The sequence below is a fragment of the Alosa pseudoharengus genome, unplaced genomic scaffold (assembly GCF_046254945.1).
Source record: "Alosa pseudoharengus isolate Yale_2024_CS ecotype anadromous, Long Island Sound unplaced genomic scaffold, YU_APseudo_1.1 YU_APseudo_1.1_scf_1, whole genome shotgun sequence".
NCBI lineage: Eukaryota > Metazoa > Chordata > Actinopteri > Clupeiformes > Clupeidae > Alosa > Alosa pseudoharengus.
In genome coordinates, this window is record NW_027468564.1 from 55,503,086 (window position 1) to 55,524,372 (window position 21,287).

The window sequence follows — 21,287 nt, forward strand, 5'->3', positions numbered from 1 at the left end:
ATGTGACATCAGTGTGATAGCCATAAGAGTGTGACAGTGTGACTAAGGTATAATGAGGTACGGCAGGCATGACAGCTATACAGGTGAAAAGCTGTGGACTGGACTGGACATGTCAGTGAGTGTGTGTGTGTGTGTGTGTGTGTAATAGTAATAGTATTGTGTGTGCACACACACATCACCCTTCACCTTCCACTGCACTCTCTAAGTTGCACGGTGTAAGGGACTGTACGATATTTACCGGGGGGGGGGGGAGGGCTTAAGATAATTTTTTAAGCCTTAGGGGAAGGCCCAGGAGAAATTTTTTGGCCTGGGGGGAGGGCCGAGGAAAATAATTTTTTCCTGATCCATGATATTTTTCCCCCCTGATCAATGATCCGTTTTCGATAAGTTTGTAGGCCAAAACATGATGTCTCTTTGACAGAGTGGGCGAGTCCAAAAAGTCGCAACCTGAATCTCCCACAACTCTCCTCGTAAGCTTGCAGGTCACCCGCGGTTATTAGTCATAAACTAAATATTTTAATGATATTCGGGTCATTTGCGGGCGGGTCAGTTAAAATTAATTAAATATATATTTTCTACAAATAGGCCTACTTAAAATCACGAGAAGGCTAGCATCAATACAGTAAAGCATCAATACAGTAAGTCAACAGTAAAGAAGCTGAAGACGCGAGTTAAAATAATAAAGACACCCCTTCAGGAAAAGCGATATAGGCTATGGGAAATATTGGGAAAAGTTCTTAAAGAAGATGACAGTAGTACAAGTTATGGTCTATGTAGGCCTACTTCTTGCAAAGCCATTTAAAAGTATGACAGCCAAAACGGGCAGCCTGCAGGAATAAATCTTATGGCACAGACTACACAGCCATAGGCTCTCTACCGGTATGTATAGGTTCGCGCATGCATAAAAGTTACCTTAGTTCGTTGTGTTTGTGTCTTTAAACAGTTGGTGTGCTTTAGTAAAGCTTTGTGCTTCATTCAGCATTTTAAACCAGTTCTTACGCTAACGTTTTGACCAGCAATGTAGCCTATCTCTCTTGCCTAGGCTACCTTGCCTCCCCATTTCTATTTTCGAAAGAAGTATGTCCATGGCCAAATCTTATCCTAGTGTTCTAATCCTTGGTGGTTGCGTGCGACCGGCCCCCCCCCCCCCCCCCCCCGCTAAATATCGTACAGTCCCTAACAGCTTTCGTGTTTAAAGCTCTACCCACAGTAACTTACAACACACCAGTCATGGCTTTAGCAGCAACCATTTATTGTAAACTTTGGAAAGTATGAAAAAGAAACAAAAACTAACTTTGAACAAACTCTCAACTTATGGTGTTCGTAAGGTGCGGGAGAGGGATCTCTTTCACAACACAGAGGAATGTAGTTGGTCGCTGATCTCCTTGCAAGAACACGTGTCTGAGGAGATGGCACAGCATGCACATCCAGTCTAACAGATGCAGGGCATGTGTTAAAGCATGATGAACCTTTCACATACACATGGTGCCAGGGTGCATGGGATGACTGGCCAGTAAAGGCAGTGCACTGGTCACCTGTGGTGTCCACCCCACTGGCCACTATATAATATGAACACTTCTTGATGCATGATCACACATGCAAAACTACCAACTGGGAAGAATTAATTGAAATATGTATATATTGAAATATGTTATCTAGCTTATTTATTCACCTGTTCTAAGTCCTTTATTTCCAAGTCTTTTGGTCTAATTTGACCATCAGTGCACATAATGGTAATATGAATCACCTCTGGCCCACCTGTGGCTTTCAGAAACCTGCCTGCAAAACTAATCTCAAACAACTGAATATAACACTTCAGGAGCCCATTAGTGCATTACAGCTGATGTATGAACGCTTATTATCCATCATGACTCCTTTGTTTTACACCATTTCATGGGGAAAGATAAATATATATGTATATACACTAACAATGTACATTATTCACAAGGATATCCAAGGTCTCCTGTTACCTATTTCAAGAGTCTTTAGGAGCCAAGAGACAGACAACTGAGAAGAGAAATTCAACATAGTGTGTGGGCATTGACTCCTCTATCAAGTCAGTATAAATATAAATACCTATGATATTGCCACAGAGGGCAGAGCATTATACACACCCATGTACAAAATGACACATAGCTTTTCTAAGTGGAAACTCTTAAGTCTTCGTTTGGAGAATGTTTGTTTGTGTTTGACGTCGGGAGAAACCTGCAGGGAGGGGTTGTTGGGGGCTCAGTCACCGGGACCTGAGCATGGCCCTGTACATGGCAAAGCCCAGCACCACAAACACTGTGGCTCCAACGCTTGCCTTCAACCAGAAGGTGGAGCTCTTCAGGTCCGCCTGCGTCATGTGCCTGAGGTATGGACAGACAGACAGACAGACGGGAGGGGGGTGGGTGGGGGGTGAAAAAAAGAGTGAAAAAAGTGTTAAAAGCAGAATGAAAAGCTGCTTGATTCTAAACTGGCTGACCAGAGACTGTGTTTAATATGTTTATGTAACCTGCAGTAAAATGAAAGAGTTTATAAAAAAAAAACTGCATGCAATGCAATAAATACAGCAGTCTGCCCTTGGCAAAAGGCCTTAATAAGATTAGAATGTTTGTCTTATCTTTTAAGACTCAACAGGAATGAAATGTCATGGACCATAGTAAGCTCTTCTAAACTGTAAAAGACAGTACAGCTCACAATTTTCTAAAAATACAAAAGACACAAAGTCTATATGTGTTTGCACTGAGTCACACCGGCATGTCATTCTATCATACCAGAGGAAGTGGACGTGTCAAATGTTGATGTGTCAAACCAAAGTGTGAAAACAGAACTGTACATGAAGACCTACAGTCTCTATGGCAGCATTCTCTGAAGACCTACAGTCTCTATGGCAGCATTCTGAAGGTCAAAAGAAAAGACACAAAGACGTGACCAATAAAACAATTAAATGAGTGTGACATGAAACAGATGAGTGATGGAGACCATGGAAACAAGAGACAAGGACAAACCAAAGAGGAACAGAAAATGGCCGACAAGTTGACAAGCGGACACAAACACGGAGATGAAGCAGCAAAACGACACGGCGACAGTCATCAAGCTGACGAAGGAGAACAAAAGAGATGGAACGATGAGAAGGAGTGTGTGGTTGTTTTGTTTTGTTTTGTTGGAGGAACGAGTCTGGAGAACCTGCTGAAAATGACGGTGTAGATTTTGGCCTTCACAGTCTGCATCAGCTCAGAGTTGAGGAAGTTCTGACAGAGACAGAAGGTGCACCGGTTGCACGTGCACATGCAGCGCAGACGAGCGTGGCTGAGAGAAGAAACACACACACACACACACACACACACACACACACACACACACACACACCCTCACCCATACCCAAACACACACATACACACATACCCAAACACACACATACATACACACAAACACACACCCAAACACACACACATTTCCCCCACACACACACACACACACAGCCCATATAGGGGATAGGAGGGCACATGAAAACACACACACATGCGCACATACACACACACACAAACAATCACACAGTTGCTGTTAATTAAACACACCTGTGATGCCACCCACCAGTACCACAGCAGGTAGAGGAGCAGAGAGACTGGTCAGGAGAGAGTGAGTGAAGAAGACCACCAGTAGCCCTCATGGTCAAACTGATACACCGGCATGCACAAACCCTTCACCGGCATCACCCCCTCACACGTGCTGTAAAGACTATCCGTGTGCACGGGGCCATAATTAGCAACAAAATACTGACTTAACACAGATTACATTGAATAGTATAGTAAGTCATTTGTTGCAGATTACATTTGTTGGATTAAAGTAGTAGGATGATCATGTGCTGCAGTGCACTGAGTTGGCTATGCAGAGGGATTACTGTTCAGATGGGTGGGTATTACATAATCCAGACATGACCTGCAGGTTGCAACACAGAAAACATTTCCCTTCAGAGTTCACAGCAAACAAGCCTGCAAGTCTTACCCTTATTGGCCTTTATAGTTCACCAGCAGCCAAGTGGCTATGTATGAAAAAAAAAACATCATTTGACATGCACACTTTGGCTGGTGCTCACCTGAGGCTCTCTGCTGCCCACTAGTGGCTACATGACAGATCTGAACAAGGCATCTGACTGGTGTAAGTACTGCCACACGCCACCAGTCAGCAACTGGCAAAATGAATGACTAACAGCTTCAGTTTGGGTGTCCATTATAAGACCCAACTGAACAAATGATCTAAGTTTACAAAAGTTTAGTGGACAAATGATCTAAGATCTAAGATGAACATACTGAAGAGAGGACGGTTGTAAAGTACTGTATTTGTCTACGTTTGAAGACCATTTAGACTAAATCAATACAACTGCACCAGATTAAATAAATACATGCATAAAGAACCAACTCTTGTGCTTCTCTGCAACTGTTGGGAGTGTGTGTGTGTGTGTGTGTGTGTGTGTGTGGGGGGGGGGGTCAGGGGATACCTACGGGTACATGGCCATGGTGGTCAGCTTGATGAAGATGTCCCTGTTGGGCGGGGCGGCTGTGTTGCAGGTGTACGACTGCGGCGGCGGCATCTTGTGCTTGCGGCAGAACTCCAGCGGGGTCAGCGTGTAATGCTGCTTCACCTCCGGCAGGTCCGCCTTGGACGCCACCATCATGCACGGCGTCTTGCTGTCCATGAAGTATTGCTGTCGGCACAAATGAAGAAGTGGCTACTGACTACTGACCTTTTACGTGATCAGAGGTGTGTGTGTGTGTGGTGTGTGTGTGTTTGTGTGTGTGCGCAAACGTTTACATGTTAGAGTGGCCACACTGCCTCCATCATACACACCTCTCAGGCCGACTGCACACACTACCCAACTAAAGAATAGAGGGTGCGCCTATTTTAGTGTCTGTGATGCAGACGGTTCTGGGCAGCAATAAATGGAAAAGACCAGTTGATAGTCATATTGGTGTTTAAAAGGTGAATACAAAGACCAGTTGATAGTCGTATTGCTGTTTAAAAGGTGAACACAAAGACCAGTTGAAAGTCTTATTGGTGTTTAAAAGGTGAACACACACGCGCACAACTGCACCGCAGCAGCAACGGCCACAACACAGCTGTTCGGCAAACGTGACAGAGGCAATGTGTCTGGGCCGTCAGTCTCCTCTCTGACTTCACCTTGATGCCAATATGGCGTACAGTACAAACAGTCATGAATAGTGCACTGAGTCAAGTCAGCTTTAGCCCACAGAACGAGTAGTGGCTCTAGGAGCCAAGTAAGTACAGTAGAGAGCAGGAGGTTAAAGTTTAAAGCTTAAATCCCAGCAAGGGGCATAATACAGACCTTAAAGACTTTTGCACAGTACTCAAAAGAGAAGGGGTTGCTGGCGTCGTAGATTAGGCACACAACATCGCAGGACAGCTCTGGGTCCGAGAGGAAATCAAAGTCTGGGAAGACCTCATGGAGCTGAGAGAGAGACAGGCAGGAAGTAGTTCAACATTAGTCAGGATTACCTAAGGCAAAGGCAATTCCTAAGCCTTCAATACAAAGACTGAACTGTAAGTAATGTCAGACACACTCAGACTTACACATTTCCTCTAACAGGTTATCTTTTTGTTATTCCAGTTTAATGAATCATTTTCTCCAGAAATAGATGCATTACACATGCATGTGAAATGTTTGTAGTGGTCACATTAACACACTAATTCATATCCATACTTTTGAGCAGCCAGACATAAAATCAATCAAAGGACTGCTGAAGAAGCTCTACAATCAAAAAAAATAAAAATATTCTGATAGTGTCTTCATGAAGACACCATCTTAAAGCTCTATGCATCAATGAGACAACAACAGCAGAGCTCACCAGTAAGTACTTCTCCTGACCGTAGACAAAGGCTGTGCTGATTGCATAATAAGATTTGTGTTCTTCACTTATTGTTCTCTGGCGCTAAGGGAGGAAGGGACAGACAAAACAGAACCAAGAACATTTGAGAACAAAAAGAGATACAACGTATTTCAGACACACCATGATTATACATGATAAAACTAAACTTCAATCACACAAATACTTTTTAAAAGAACAAATTCCCCTTACAGTATATGATCATACTCATTTAAAAAAAAAAAAAAAAAAAAAAAAAAAATTGACATTCTGCCATAAAAGTAGCAACTATAGCAGATTGCACTACAGTGCTGGTGCTAAATGGTTCTGTTTGACTGTCTGATCTGCATGAGGAGGCAAGAGCCACTGTGTGTGCTTGTGTGCTCACCATGAGGTTTTTGCCCAGGAAAGCCTGCAGGAAGCCGCTCTTGCCGCTGCCGATGGCGCCAAACACATTACAGCGGAACACGTTGCGCTGGGTCTGCTTCTTCTGCAGGTCAATCTTCTTGTCCCGAGTCACTGCAGGGGGGAGACCAAAGAGGAGGACAGAAGGAATGGAGGAATAAATAGAGGAGAACAACGGAGGGGAGGAGAGAGAAAGAGGACGAGAGAAGCACAAGGAGAGCACCGGCATAAATAATAGTCTTTCAAATGAGAAATGTCTAACCAAAAATGGCCATGGCTTCAAAAGAAGGATTTTCATAATATGCCATGTGAAAATGTCATGTATTCTTTCAAAAAAACCTTACCACTTTCATATTATGCACTCTGACTAAATGTTCGCTATCATAAGCACAACAGCATAATGAAAAAGTGATCATTATAAGCCATATGAAAATGGCTTATGATACACTGATGTCTTTTAAAAAAAAAGAAAATAAGTGAAATGCTGTGGCCTTGAACTACCTGTTGGATATTATCACTATGACTGTAGATTGCTCTCACCCGTCATGCCAGCTGCCTGGGACTCCTGTTCAGCAATGATGGAGTAACCAAGGTAACCCAGGTACTCAAGGCACCGCTGCACATCTAGATATGTCGTTAGCCTGGACACAAGGGTACATGGACAAACAGCAGTTACTCTGCCACACTGAACAACGAAGCCAAACTGGGGTATTATGTATTATGTACTTTTTGTAATTTTTAAATACTTTGCCGTTGTTGATGCATCCTAAGCTCTAGTTACATAACTTACATCCGAGTAAAGAGTAGGTATGTAATGCTGAAATGTCTTACAGCTTATATGCAGGGCTCAAAAAAGCAATACTACAGTGTGTTGACACAGAAAACAGCATGTCAAACAGATGTGTTGGTGTTGATCATGGTAAACAGATGTGTTGGTGTTGTTCATGGTAAACAGATGTGTTGGTGTTGTTCATGGTAAACAGATGTGTTGGTGTTGTTTATGGTAAACAGATGTGTTGGTGTTGCTCATGGTAAACAGATGTGTTGGTGTTGCTCATGGTAAACAGATGTGTTGGTGTTGTTCATGGTAAACAGATGTGTTGGTGTTGCTCATGTTAAACAGATGTGTTGGTGTTGGTCATGGTAAACAGATGTGTTGGTGTTGCTTATGGTAAACAGATGTGTTGGTATTGTTTATGGTAAACAGATGTGTTGATGTTGGTCATGGTAAACAGATGTGTTGGTGTTGGTCATGGTTACTGACGTCCACTGGGAGAGGTAGCCCTGGTATGTGATCCAGCCCTGGTCGTTGGTGCAGACGGTGTTGTTGACATCAGCACCCCAGGGCATGTAGGGAAAGACATCAAACAGGTCCTTCAGCTCCTCTGGGGACAGGGCACAGTCCCGGTCCTGCAACCACACACACACACACACACATGACAGGGCTATGAAGATTAAATGGAAAAATACAGACATTAATGACATTTTACATGGAAAGATTTCAATGGTTAACATAATAGCTGAAAACATGCAATGTTTGGGAATGTCTTGTTATACTTTTATGAATAATTTTTTGGGATCACAAAGAAATGACTATTCATAAGGAGGACTATTCATAGGAGAAAAGACATTCATTTCTGCACTTTAAACTTTACAAGTGAACTTTAATGAGCCGTTATAACAGCAAAGCAAATCTGCACGTTGCGTAGAGGATGCATGGCCTCCAGATAGCTGATAGTGATTAAGTGCAGTATTTAGCCACGTTAAGCCACCACTGTCCATCTATTGTCAGTAACACTGTGAGGGGGATGAAAAGCTTGTCCGTCACCTTATCATGTTTGTCGAAGATGCTCTGAAGGAAGAGGTAAGCATTGTGGTTGAGCTCGGTGGTACAGTCGGGAGGTATTTTTAACCTGCGGTGGCATAAACATTATAGTCAGATTAAGAGACGCACCCAGGGCCCGGATTAGCGATCAGAATAGCTGGATTACACCAGGGCTCCTCAAAAGACGCAGTGGGGGACGGCTAGAGAACCCCGCGGGGCGTGTGGTGGGGGTTGGTAGTGACCGCCAGGGCAGTGCTGGGTTTCCTTCCATGATCCATTATCCCGGTCATTACCAACTGGGTTTACATCGCACCGTCCAGAGGCTCCCCTCCACGAGGCCTCCCACCAGGCTAGCATCACATTAATGAGCTCACAGGGCTCGCCCAGTTCATGTCCACCAGCAGGTGAACACCAGTGCCAAACAAACTTAACCCCTCTCATGCCCGATTGGGTGCTGCATCGACCTGCTTGAGGCAGCTGGTGCCACCCCCCCCCCACCCCACGCTGTCCGGTGGATCAGACAGATTTTCACATGGCTTCATTAGCAGTATTACCAAGTGTCCATACTGCAGTAACCTGCCTCCGATAGCATCACATGCATGTTTCTGACAGCTGTTGAAATAGCTTAGTGTTGGAGTAGAAAAACTGAAATATTGTGTAAATATTCAGTTACAGGTGAGCAGAAGGAACTAAACACTACACATATGAAAATAAGATGGCTAGGATGATCACGAGTCCGACTAAGATGCTGGCCAAGAGGTGGACACTCACGGGGGGAAGAGGTAGTCCTGGTGGAGCTCCAGGTCGTCATCGTAGCCAAACCTGCGCAGGACGGTCCAGGTGGTCTCGTGCCTTCCTCTCTGGATGAAGAGTGTGTGCAGGAACAGGAACCCTGGGAGGGGGGACAGGACAGTTACACACAGGCCATGCCGGATGTAGGACTTTAAAACATTAAAACCATAAAGACATTAAAACCAGTCGAAGCTGCGAGTAGCTGGTTGTTACAATAACGGTATCCATGGTTGAAAAAGTAAGTAAGACATGTACCTCTTGTTTTTTCCCCATTATTTATATAAGGTAAATTAATAACCAGCAGTGAATGGCAGTTTGGAGCAACAACAAATGTGTGTGTGTGTGTTGTACCATTGAGCGTGAGGCCGTTGTCACACACTCCATTATTTATGTTCTTCCGCACAACATTCTTCACGTCCTCCAGAGCTTGGGCAGCCAGGGGGCTGTTGAAACATGTCCTCTGCAACAGAGGACACAACACAATTTACTACAGTTGTACTACAGTTTACTACAATTTACTACAGTTTACTACAGTTTACTACTGCACCAAACCCACTGCCCCACTACATCCACAGGCACAGCACAAAATACTACTTTTTGTAAAATATACTTTTAATACTGATCCACATCCACACCAATCCAAATCACTCAGGTACAGTATCACATACACATAAGAAACTACTGCGTCACCATTAGAACACTACTCACTATTAACTAACACTACGGGTGCCACAAATTTATTCTGAAGGAGGAGTGAAACCTACACTAGTCAACTAAAGAGAAAAAACACCATTAGTGTGGGGGGACTCACTTGGAAGAAGTTGAGCTCGTTATCATTAAGGATGCCATCATTGTCCAAATCGGATACCTTGAAGATGCGTGTGAGGGCCCTGAGACAAGCCACCTTCATCTGCAAACAAGACTCAGAAGTTTTGCATGCAGACATGGCTGAACCTATTTCATTATATATTGTGGAAAGGGAAAACTGGCTCTTCAGATAAGGCTATCCACTGTACCTCCTTCTGGTCAGGGCAATAGAGTGGACCGGTTGGGTGCAGAACTGCCTTCTGAGCATAGTAGAAGAGCTCCGAGATGTTCTTCAGGTTCTTGGCAGAACACTTGGGAAGGTAACAACAAAACAAAAGGTAAGAACTGAACATCCATATCCCATCCCATACCCACCTCATTTGTACACACATTTGGAGTTACAGAGCAGCTTCACACCTTGATCACAAACTAAAAAAGAAGAGTGAAAGGGCAGTTGCACACTGCGTGTATTTGAATACTCATGAGAAGAGCACTTCCTAAAGCTCTTGGAAATGAATGCATGCTAGCTACATGCTAGCTACCTGTGAATTCAGTAATACTCCAGGAAACAAATCTGTACCACAGCCATGTTAATGCCACGTTGCTACGTTCAAACAGTTACCATTTGAGTGCCTCTATGACATTCAAACCACTAAAAGTCCATAACTTAAGACAAAGATTGACAAGATCAGGGTACTGAACGCTGATCTGTGGCCAGACGTCTGCTTGTGGTTCCTGCTGCGCTCAATCACACCACAGCATTTAATACAAACTGATATCCTCTCTTGTCAGGCCAAGTGCCAGAAGTCGGAGGTGTGGGTGTACCAGCACTGAACTGCCACTGTTCCAACTCAGAGCTTTATTGGCACACTCTAAGCTGCTAGTCATGATACAGGCAGGAGGAATGGGAGATCCCAGAGCCCAGGCTCTCAAGGCCCCCGGAGGGCCTTAGCATCGGTGCCATGTCCATACTCGTCCCCTTCCAGAGAAGGGATCAGACCAAGAGATTAAGCTCTCAGCAGGTCCCCTTCCAAGTCTGGGTGGAGACAAGCTTAACACTTTCTAACAGTGGCAGTGCCAACTGAGATGGGACAGTGGCATAGCTAGTTAATGCCAACTGAGATGGGACAGTGGCATAGCTAGTTAATGCCAACTGAGATGGGACAGTGGCATAGCTAGTTTGCTCATTAACGCATAACTTTGATGAGACAGTGGCATAGGAGGGTGGCAGCTGCTGGTATCTATTAGCCTCTTTTTGATTTGGCCTCCTCATGCAACATGGCTTTAAAGCACACACCAATCAATGACTAGAGGGATGCGACGGTGAAATTATCTTCATTTACAGACTACTTCAGTTCAGGGTATAATGACCCATACAGTACATTGGTCATTGCAGCCCAATCCAGCCTGTAATAAAGATGTCCATGTTGATAAAAACCAACATGCACTTTTAACAGTAATTAATGTTCATCCCAACATGAGTCACAGTGCTTCTCAGATGAAAATGTAGAAGTGGCAGATATGACACAAACACTCCTCACTGAGCAGGACCTTTTTCAAAGCTCCCTTTTCTGGAAAGACCTCCAAAGCAGACTGCGGAGTTCCTCTCATCATGGATGAGAAATCTCTTAAAAACTAGCAGTCCACCATGTTGGAGCTGTAGAGCTGCTCATGGAGTGACTGGTAATGGGCTACTACATGGCCTTGACCTTTTCCCCCTGCTCGAGTCTCCTGCTCCTCACCTCCACACACGTCTCGATCTCTGTGTACTTGTTCATGATGGGCAGGATGGTCTCCATGCTGCTGTGCTCCACCAGGTCTGACTTGTTGCCCACCAGGATGAGGGGAATCCTGACCAACACACACAGCAGCAGACAGTCTATCAGCTAACTAGTGCAGAGCACATATTTAGAGGGAAGTGAAACAATGTTAACTTGGTGCAGCTATCACTTTGCACTTTATTTGACACTTTGTTCTTCCATGTTTACTGGTAACCTACTTTCCATTCTATTCTTGTAGATTTACTGTTTTCTTTTAAATACACCCCATCCCAAAGAACTATTCACTGAACATAATTTATTTTATCTCATATGCATATGTAAGGAAATGCAGGAAATGATTCAAGAGAACATTGTGTATTTTATGAATATTGAGCTGTCATTCAACTGGGGACAGACATTTAGTATGTCACCTCCATGACTCTGTAATATGCAGATTGAGGGCGTATGTGAGTCCTGCATATTATACTATGATATATGGCACACTTCCCTTGAACCAAACAAAATAATAAACATTCTTCACAAACCTGCTGTCCTTATCTGTTCTGTCATTTATTAGTGGAATCCAATGACTGGTGACCTAAAACAACAAAACATACATTAAAAAATAAAATTACATCGATTTCCACAGCAATCAATCCAAACAACTGTCAGATCATATGTTCTGACATTAACCAATGGCAAGTGAATCTGGAGTTAGCTTGCAGACATTCCCACAATACCTTTTCAATGGACTTCTTGTTGTTGACTGAGTAGACAATGCAGATAACATTGGCCTGTAATTGACAGAGGACAATAATTAGCTATGGCATTCCACCATGCATGAATACCACAGCATGATTCCCCAGCACCAGTGAGGGGCTCGAGTCCCACCTTGGAGATTTCCTGATAGAGCTGCTCATCCGTCTGCTCCACCTCTGGGGACAGAAAGAAGCACAAATCCATTAGACCAGTGACCAGAGCCCTTCAGCACCCTACTACACTTTAAACAGGCTTCTATTGGCAGCCTTCAGCACCCTACTACAGTACACTTTAAACAGGCTTCTATTGGCAGCGCTGAGTGGCCATTACCTGAGTAGTCAACAATGTGTGTGGGCACTCTCTCTGGGGTGACGTCGGCAGGAATGGTGATTTCTTCAGCCCGATAGGGCACCTGAGGCAAAAAAAAGAGCTCAACACATGAACACAGTATGCATTTATATACAGTCCAAGTATTTAATCCACTTTGAGATGACATAGAATTCCACATAAAGGCCTATCATGAAACTGTATTGTTGTCTGATTCAGCGTCTTTGGTATTGTGAGAAATTGTTTGCATACCACATCTGGGAACTCCTCGGTGACCAGGGACATGATAAGGGAAGTCTTCCCTACTTTGGCTGTGAAGAAAAGATACAAGTAAAACCACAACAGTGAATGTTGACAGCATCCCCTACTGAGTCAGTTCTATCTCTGACCTTCAAAGTTCTCTCGTCTGATCTTAAAATAGCCTCCCTATTCCCTAATATTTAATTCATGATACAGCTGTAATGCGTTGTACCCCATTTTCATTTATGTGGGCCACTTTTTAAACAACTGGCTGTTGACCGTATAAACCATCCTACCACACAACTGTATGTACCTTATGCATCACACAAGGAAGGCTGCAATACATTTTAGGGTAGGTAAAAAAAAATGAAACATTTGGACATTCAGGTTTAGCACCTGATGTTATGGTGTTGCTTTCACCTGCTGCAGTGTGTCTCCATCAATGGGAGCATTGCCACCAGAACACTCTTCTTTACTTAATCACAAGGGATGACACAATATTGATTCCTTGATGATTCCTTCATCAGAGCACGGTCTTGAGTAGGCTTCCAAGCCTCAGCTTGGCCAGATATGTCTGAACACTATCTGCAGTATTTGGCTTGGATCAGTACAGGTGTGTGCAGGTTATGGTCCAGGCCGTTGTAGGTATTTGACCAGGGCCATACTCTAGGCCCATTTGACCAAGACATGGCATACAATTAGTCTATTATTCCTTGATACAATTTCGTGGTAATCAGTTGTGCAGACACCATCAGTGGTGCATTTTGAATTGTATTTTCACATAGTTCCCTGGATAACAAGCCAGATACCAAATTCTAGGTCAATATTAGCCTAACAATTACTTGAGTAAACGGGGTAAATGTTGAGTAAATGTTTACTTCAGTAATGGTATGCACATTCAAAACATACATGGATATTGTTCAGCCTCTCTCTCTCTCTCCCAAATTCATCGGTCAGGCTAAACCTTTGAACTGTAATTAGAGCAGGCTACAACATGTCATATCTATTTACAAAATAATGCTAAATAGTGTGGCATGAGATAGAGTAGCGCATATGGCTATACCGATTAAGTCTTACGTTATGTTTCCCATAATGAGCAGCACTGGCAGTTCAACATCGGATTAAATAATGTTAAGTAATCAGTGTTCATTGTGGTTGACTGGTCTGTTATTTAGCGTCGTCGTTTCGGTACCCTACACAAACAGATCGAATTCTCCATAAACTCACAGCAATAAAACACAGACTACTTCTGGGAATGTATGTTATAGGCGCCACAACACAACATTCATCTTAACAGTTTGTCACTTGTCTTCTTTGCTAATAACACGGTCATGGTCATGGCAGCGGCATGCAGTCCAAGCGAATGAAAAACAATATGCACACTCACGTTCTCCTACAAGTAATATCCTCACGTCCTTCCGCATCTTTTCCAGTTTGTCTGTCCGACTCGGAAAATCTCTGATCGAAAAGCATTTAAGATGACATGCGGTAGGACAGCAAGGTTGAAGGTAGATCTGATCTGATCTGACCGGACGATTTCAAGTGCGCAGATTGTGTGGGCCCTTACGGATCTACCGTCAGAATATTAGTTTGAATTATGTTTAAAGACAGTGTTTTTTGTCAAATAGTTCTCATTAGTGCACTTGACACACGGGCACTGGTGAGGTATTTTGAGATGTAAAGATTTACATCTGCGCGAAAGGCTGCAACCGCCGATGATGTTGGTGGTTGTTGGCTAAGCTGCTGATTCTCGCATCATGGTACACGCCTCCACCAGCTGACGTTCCTACGGACGAGTAAAAGAGTGGGACAAGTAGCACGGATTGCGGATAATGCGTAGCCTAGCCTAATTCTCTGATCAAGATCTATTCATTTAGACTCTTTTATTTCATGTCAAAAACAAATTCCATAAGCCCAACTTTCATAAAAACGGCCATAATATCTAATTTGATTAATGACCAGGAACAATCATAGGAAAGCACAATCAAACTGCAGAAAGTGTCTGATTTGTAACTTGTTATGTTTTCCAAATTATATAATCAGAGTCAGCTATATGACTGGCAAGGAAATGGCAGGTCATCTGGCAGGTCATCTTCTCCAGGTACAGTCTAATGATGAAATAGCGGGTTCTGGCTCGATTAATGTAAAACAAACAAAAATGCATTTGAGGACTTAAACCCCATATGATAGGCCTACAATGTACCAACACATAAATTGTATGCACATTCACAGATCTTTAAAAGTCTCTAAGGGCCGTCTTTAAAAGGCAAATACAATAGCAGAGATAAACAATCTTCTCGTTTGCCCTCCTCCTCTCTTCATGATTTCCTGCGGCTCATGTCTGCTTCCACTGAAATGAGAAAAAGAAAGAAAGATGATAACCGATGCATCCTTTACATCACCATATTATCAGTAATCTACCGTGTTATTGGCCGAGTGACAACTGGCTGCCTCGGGTGTATTTAAAGTCCTGTATAGTTGGTACTGATAAAGCATGTGATCACTGTTTAAGTATGTGTGGTGTGGTGGGATGTGTGGTGTGATTGTGGTGTGGTTGTGGTGTGGTGTGGTCGTGGTTCAGTGTGATTGTGGTGCGGTGTGGTTGTGGTGTGGTATGGTCGTGGTGCGGTGTGGTCGTGGTGCGGTGTGGTCGTGGTATGGTTGTGGTGCGGTGTGGTCGTGTTATGGTTGTGGTGCGGTTGAGGTTGTGGTGCGGTGTGGTCGTGGTGCGGTCGTGGTATGGTTGTGGTTGTGGTGCGGTGTGGTCGTGGCTCTTACGGGCATAGTGCTGAGGGAGCATGGGCAGAGCCATGACCTCTCTGAAGGCCCCGATCCACTCCCTCTGCTCCTGCTCCCGGTCACACATGAACACAAACTGCCTGTTCGGCGTCTCCACCACGATCCCACACCTCCACTTGCATCGGGCGCGTTTGGGCACGCTCTCTCTCACCGAGTAGCCATGGGCTTCAGGGCCGATAAACACAGCACCCAACTCCAAGGCATCCTTTAACAGAAGCAAGGCATCTGATGAAATGCCCTTCAGCACATTACTAACTAACTTACTTATTTCCCTCTTTTGGAAAGAAGAGAAGAGGTAGCGACTGCATATACAGTGCCTACATATGCCTTCTTTTTTTCCCTTTTGTTCAAGATAATGTTTAGAAAAATCCAAACTTACCATTGGTGTTTTAAAGTAGAGCAGCCTCCTGTCCACAGAACAAAGAATGAACCATCTTCTCTTGAAAGGTTCCCTTTGCTTGTCCAAGAGAAAGTAAAAAGTGTTGACATCATTTCTGATATTATCATTTGTCTCTCAGAAATATACAATGGTATCTCAAAAAATATATGAATCCAAATTCACAGATAAATTGCATATATCATAAATTTAATGAACAAATAATTGGAGTAAATGCATATTGGATATGCCGCATTGCACACATATGTGAGTGGCACCAACCTTTGGCCCAGTCTTTTCCATGTAGCCCTCTTTGATACTGCTTCTGGTTAGTAATGGTAGAAGCTTCTCAAAGAAAAACAAAACAAATAAATGAAGCAAAAAAATAGACAATAACTGAATGACTAATAATTTATGAAAGCTATTGCCATATTGCCATGTGATATATAGCCTACTGTAAGACATGACTGTTGTCACAAGTACATGTTTATCAAAAAGTCTTATTTAACATTTATTGATATGTTTATGAATACATTTGGATATTTATGAATAAATCAGGAGTGCTGTCAGTACCTCACTGTCATTGGGTGGGGAGAGGGCCATCTTCAGGTATGCATAGCGGGCTGCCCGGATCGCATTGAACCAGTTCACAATCACCTGAAAGGCAGAGATATTGAGCTGAATGATCCATACAACCAACACCATTCCCATAAACTAGCAAAAGCATGCAACATTCACTTCAACCCTATAGTCCAACTATGCAAATTGTTGTGAGTGAACAGGTATTACACAACATTAGACAAGAGATGTGGATTATTCCCACCTGGCCACTCTCGTGGTAGACAAAGAGGTTTCTAGTGTGGTCCTCTTTTACATAGGAGATCTGTAGGCCATGGTGGTGGCCTATCTTCTCTGGCTGGAAAGATGCATTCAGATCTCTCACTGGGATGACTGCTTTGGGCCCTCTGGACAGCTGAGTAAGCCAGAAGTCGAGAAAGATGAAGGAATATTACCATGATCAAAGGGAGGAGTATTAGCTTTAAAAAAGCTGAGTATTATGAAACCAGACAAAAATAAACACAAAAGAGTGTATTAGCGTATTAGCAATAGGGTTTGTGTCATCCTTGACCCTTCTACCAGCAACTACTTTCATCCATTTTTAAAGAAGTTTGGATAACTTCCCAAATAAAGTACTTACATCGTCTTTGTTGAAGTACACAAGTGTGAGTTCTTTCTCAGAAAGGACAAATCTCCTTTTCAAGAACTGCTTATTAGCTTTGCCTTTCTTCCACAAGGTCCCTTCATAGCAACCTGTTTGAGGTTAATACTTTAGTATGAGAATGGTTTGTCATCACAAGACGTTCATGTCACTACTGGCTGTGAGCGGGTCTATTCACCTGAACTGTAAATCTTTTGGAGGTGCATATGTTCTCCTGTGAACTCACGCCGCTCATATTTTGCTCGAATCCACTGCTCTCTGAGGACTCTTGAAGGAAAAGAACATATTTATTCAAATGTATTGTATTCATAATAATAATAATTATTATTAATAATAAGAGTTAATAATGATAAAAGTTAGAAGTAAATCAGTTAGAAGTGAATGCATTTATGCTCTAATTGCATTATTTGATTATTTCCACCTGTTTAAGGAGAATTTATTGGGATAATTGACACTATCGGTCAGAAGTTTTAAAAGCTCTTTTATGGGTCTTTTTTTTTTACTATCGCTACAAAAACTGCAAACTCAAAACTATGAATTAACACAAATGGGATTATGCAGTAAACAAAAAAGTGTAAACAAATAACATGTTTTATATTTATTATACAATGTAAAAGTAGAAAAAGAGGGAACCAAGAAAGCGTAGGAGTTTCAAAACTTGTGACCGGTGGTGTATGCATGCTTTGAGCTTGCTATGACAATCAAAGGTTGGGTAAGGGATGCGTTTTGTTATTGTTTGGTGGACAGGCTGCAGAAGACTGTTCTTTTTACAGTGCTCCCAGAGAATGGAGAGGGAATGGATCGTGAGGAGAAACAAAAAGTGTTATGTGTTAGAAATTGCTTAGCATCGCTTATCCTACCATTAACTGTACAAAAAGGTGTGTGTACTTCTGCAGAAAATCCCCCTTGTGAATGGCCTCTGTTGAGGGGTCATTACACTTCCTCATTATAGCAAGTAAAACAAAACTCACACACAGTCATGTTGTTTTGGCCTGTAGTAAAAAGCTGGAACAAACTTCTCATAATGGGCTTTGACAGTTGAATTGCCATGGCGCCTCATAAACTGGTAATAAACAACAGACCCATGCAGAAGTTACATTTGAAGCGCTCATCATTGACAACATATGAATCAAGTATGATTGGTTGAGATCACACAAGTCTAGTGGGCCCACAGTACCTCAACCAAGTCATCTTCCCAGTTGTCCAAACGTATGGACTTGATGCGGCTGATGTTTGGCAAGTCTCTGTGCGTGCCTGAGCAGCTCATGCACACAAACACACCCAGTTTGTAGGAGGCCCAATCTGGTTCTGAAGAGCACCACCATCACCAAGACACAAATAATGAAACAACCATTAGGATCCCCAGGATAACACTTATCTCATCCATACATCTCTGGTGATCTTCCTCCAAATGTTTACATTAAATTGACAATTCAGTAAAACAGGACAGAGATGATTAAATACAGCAGTCCTTGATGTAAGAGTGAAATGGTCAACACTCACCAGGTGCCCCACAATCAGCACAAAAACTGTTATTGGACTGTTTCACCATCTCTAAAAGAATAATCTTGTTTCTGTCCCAAGTACCCATGGGTGCAGAGAAGATGCCATCTTATTTATTTTCCATCCTGTTCGTCTCCCTCTCTTTCCAATCAGAAACACCCCATCTTCAGACAACATCCAAGATATCCTTTCTGCATTGAAGAATCATCTAATGTTAATCTTTTCATCTAAACTGTTTTTTCGTAACCCACTGTGAGGGGCAGAAGTGAAGTGCAAGTTTCCCCTATATTGCACAGGAGAGTATTGTTGGAACTTCTCTTGCCCTGCCCTTGAGCTGAGGAAGTGAAAACTTCATACACACAAGTAAACATGAACTACTAAAATTATCTCAACGAGCTGAAGAAGTGAAACATCAGACATCATGACACATGCACTGTGCACATAATCTGGCAACTGCAGCTAGATGCAATACAACTGTTTTTCTTCAGGGCCAGTACGATAGGACCGTTTATTCCTGTCCCAGTGTTTCACACGGAAAAATAATCAAGGCGGACATTACAAGCACAACTTGTCTTGACACAACTGTCATGCAATGAAAAGGCAATGTGGATCGTTAGACGTCTTCTCTCCTCTGCAGTCTTAACAGGTATCCAACATAACATACAATTCTCCGAAGAATGGTGTGCACTGTATCTTTTAAAGAAGACAAATTATAGTCTGTAAGTCTGTTACATCCATGCTAGATAACCTTGCCGGTATCATTGTAGTAGCTAACAGTTAGCATGGTTTAGCTAGGGCATGGTGAAGTTAATCAACAAACATCTGCTTACAGTAAAAGACGAGTATAAGCTGAGGCACTGGCACTGATATTTGTCTATAATGTCTCAGCAGGTCATTATGGATTACTTTGTCGTACAACGGGTTCACTCCCTGCGGTCTCACCTAGATACCTCCAATGCACATGTTGCTGGCGAAGCCGCATCACAGTTGCTGGGTTCGACGCTTTGAATGGTTCCCTCTCCTCGGAATTATGCAGCGATGACAAGCAATCGTTGGATGCATTTTATACACCGGAACAGAGAGCTGCCATCCTGCAGCTTCTAAATAATGCAACGGAATCGGAACTTGCTAGCATAAAACTTTTGAGAGGACGCAAATCTGTAAATATAGTGGAATATAGAAGTCGACATGGGCCCTTCAAAAACCTCGAAAGTGTCATAAACGTACCTTTAGTGAAGCACAAGAGTGCTGTGATTGTTTTCAACTCCATACTTAACCCGCCTGAGAAGAAGGAGAAAAGGAAAGCAAAGATACAACTCGCCAAATTCATCAGACCAGAGATCGATCGAGGGCACCTAGAGGTAATGCCAGTTGTGTGTCCATACCATGCGCTATCATTATATCATATTTATTTACAATAATGGAAGTTTCGCTTCATTGTTTCAGGAGGCTAACACGATCGTGTCCGTCATATGTGGCACCAACAAAGTGGCATGGGCTCACATGGACCGTGCCTTGACGGTGCTCGATTGGCAACAGCACGAATGCAGTAGCTTCATGAAGGGGACATACATGGCATCAGCCTACTTAGAAGAAGTAAGCCTCATAGCTTTTTTTCCATAGTGTCACGTCAAACACATGGCTGTGAACTGTGTCTTGACGTGCATGCATGATGTATAATATTTTTTTTTCCAGATTTCCTCTGTTGTATCACACATCCCTGATGCGGACTTCTTCATTGTTGAGAAGCCAGGGATCTCCATGCAGAACACAACGCTATTTCCAGTCATGGCGCACCTCCGCACCGTGGAGGCCATGCTGTTTGCCCTGCTGACGCAACGGCAGGAAGCCAGCGACTCGCCCAGAGTTCTAAACATGATGCGTGTGGCCGTTGGCCGTCACTTCGGCCTGATAGTGGGCGAGTCGCGAACCAGCGGCGCGCAGGTGGTGCGTCAGATGATGACCGAGTCCGTGACCAAGAAGTCCCCTCGTGTCACTTTCCCCCACGACCTGCTGGTGAAGTATCGAAACGCGTTCCAGATGGGCAGCCGCAACCGCGGGGAAGAACTGTCCGATGCCCTGCTGCAGGCAGTGGCCTTCTATGAGCTCCTTGGGGAATAGACTGCTTAGGTATCTTTGACCTTTGGGTTATGTCACTGTCCCATGAGTCAGCACTAAGCTGGCATTTCCTCTCCCCTGATGACTGCCACCAATGTATTTACCTCTGAACATCTGAAACAGGTTCTCAGTGTACTTCAACTGTATGAGCCAGGACTGGATCAATCCTCTTGACACATCAATGTGCTCTCTTCTGAAATGTTATGTTTCCTGTGGTCTCAAACATGACTTCTCTGACTCTGACTTCCGAGTTTGCTGAGCTAACATGCAGCGTGGCTTAATGTTTGGAACAGATGAGTAACCACAAACCTTGCAATAGCCTCCTAAGATTGTGGAGTCACAGGAACTCACCTCTAGAAAAATAAAGTTTAATTTATTGAAAAATGACACTGTGGACTGGCAAAAATATAACACTCAAAAATATTTTCCACTATACAATACATATTTTCTTTACATACAGTACATGATATACATCCTCTTATTTCCTCTG

At 43.2% G+C, this 21,287-nt stretch overlaps 3 protein-coding genes across 5 annotated transcripts; 1 reads left to right on the plus strand and 2 right to left on the minus strand.

The window, feature by feature from the left end:
• Positions 1-1,238: 1,238 nt before the first annotated feature.
• On the minus strand, positions 1,239-14,559 carry rhot1b (ras homolog family member T1). Of its 2 annotated transcripts, XM_076293720.1 has the most exons (20): positions 14,170-14,559; positions 12,795-12,853; positions 12,546-12,627; positions 12,348-12,391; positions 12,197-12,250; positions 12,002-12,054; positions 11,439-11,547; positions 9,906-10,007; positions 9,701-9,799; positions 9,241-9,349; positions 8,869-8,989; positions 8,101-8,185; positions 7,537-7,682; positions 6,813-6,913; positions 6,256-6,386; positions 5,850-5,933; positions 5,330-5,452; positions 4,488-4,690; positions 3,172-3,294; positions 1,239-2,351 (listed from the first exon to the last, which is right to left on the minus strand). In XM_076293720.1, the coding sequence occupies exons 1-20, from the start codon at positions 14,204-14,206 to the stop codon at positions 2,234-2,236; spliced, it is 1,983 nt and encodes a 660-aa protein (XP_076149835.1). In that variant the 5' UTR covers positions 14,207-14,559; the 3' UTR covers positions 1,239-2,233. The 2 variants fall into 2 exon arrangements, with proteins under 2 accessions (XP_076149835.1, XP_076149825.1); XM_076293710.1 differs by lacking the exon at positions 3,172-3,294.
• Positions 14,560-14,650: 91 nt separating this feature from the next.
• LOC143133831 (arf-GAP with dual PH domain-containing protein 2-like) lies at positions 14,651-18,963 on the minus strand. Its single transcript, XM_076293732.1, has 11 exons — positions 18,680-18,963; positions 18,354-18,484; positions 18,148-18,239; positions 17,355-17,443; positions 17,156-17,268; positions 16,781-16,930; positions 16,531-16,614; positions 16,240-16,302; positions 15,961-16,038; positions 15,561-15,786; positions 14,651-15,132 (listed from the first exon to the last, which is right to left on the minus strand). Exons 1-11 carry the CDS (start codon positions 18,765-18,767, stop codon positions 15,101-15,103), a joined length of 1,146 nt encoding a protein of 381 aa, XP_076149847.1. The 5' UTR covers positions 18,768-18,963; the 3' UTR covers positions 14,651-15,100.
• A 240-nt stretch (positions 18,964-19,203) lies between these two features.
• tefm (transcription elongation factor, mitochondrial) lies at positions 19,204-21,184 on the plus strand. Of its 2 annotated transcripts, none has more exons than XM_076293744.1 (4): positions 19,204-19,325; positions 19,568-20,040; positions 20,126-20,275; positions 20,375-21,184. In XM_076293744.1, exons 1-4 carry the CDS (start codon positions 19,283-19,285, stop codon positions 20,798-20,800), a joined length of 1,092 nt encoding a protein of 363 aa, XP_076149859.1. In that variant the 5' UTR covers positions 19,204-19,282; the 3' UTR covers positions 20,801-21,184. The 2 variants fall into 2 exon arrangements, with proteins under 2 accessions (XP_076149859.1, XP_076149867.1); XM_076293752.1 differs by having other exon boundaries at positions 19,571-20,040.
• Positions 21,185-21,287: the final 103 nt, after the last annotated feature.

Excerpts from the sequence above, each read along its gene's own strand:
- LOC143133831 (XM_076293732.1), bottom strand. The coding sequence starts at position 18,767 with ATGGGTACTTGGGACAGAAACAAGATTATTCTTTTAGAGATGGTGAAA. Across the intron at positions 16,931-17,155 it reads TGTACTTCAACAAAGACGAT|CTGTCCAGAGGGCCCAAAGC; the intron begins GTAAGTACTTTA and ends TGGCTTACTCAG. Across the intron at positions 15,787-15,960 it reads TCTACTTTAAAACACCAATG|GATGCCTTGGAGTTGGGTGC; the intron begins GTAAGTTTGGAT and ends CTTCTGTTAAAG.
- tefm (XM_076293744.1), top strand. The coding sequence starts at position 19,283 with ATGTGGATCGTTAGACGTCTTCTCTCCTCTGCAGTCTTAACAG. Across the intron at positions 19,326-19,567 it reads CTCCTCTGCAGTCTTAACAG|CAGGTCATTATGGATTACTT; the intron begins GTATCCAACATA and ends ATAATGTCTCAG. Across the intron at positions 20,276-20,374 it reads CATCAGCCTACTTAGAAGAA|ATTTCCTCTGTTGTATCACA; the intron begins GTAAGCCTCATA and ends TTTTTTTTCCAG.
- rhot1b (XM_076293720.1), bottom strand. The coding sequence starts at position 14,206 with ATGCGGAAGGACGTGAGGATATTACTTGTAGGAGAAC. Across the intron at positions 12,251-12,347 it reads TCTATCAGGAAATCTCCAAG|GCCAATGTTATCTGCATTGT; the intron begins GTGGGACTCGAG and ends TGTCAATTACAG. Across the intron at positions 11,548-12,001 it reads AGAACAGATAAGGACAGCAG|GATTCCCCTCATCCTGGTGG; the intron begins GTTTGTGAAGAA and ends TGTGTTGGTCAG.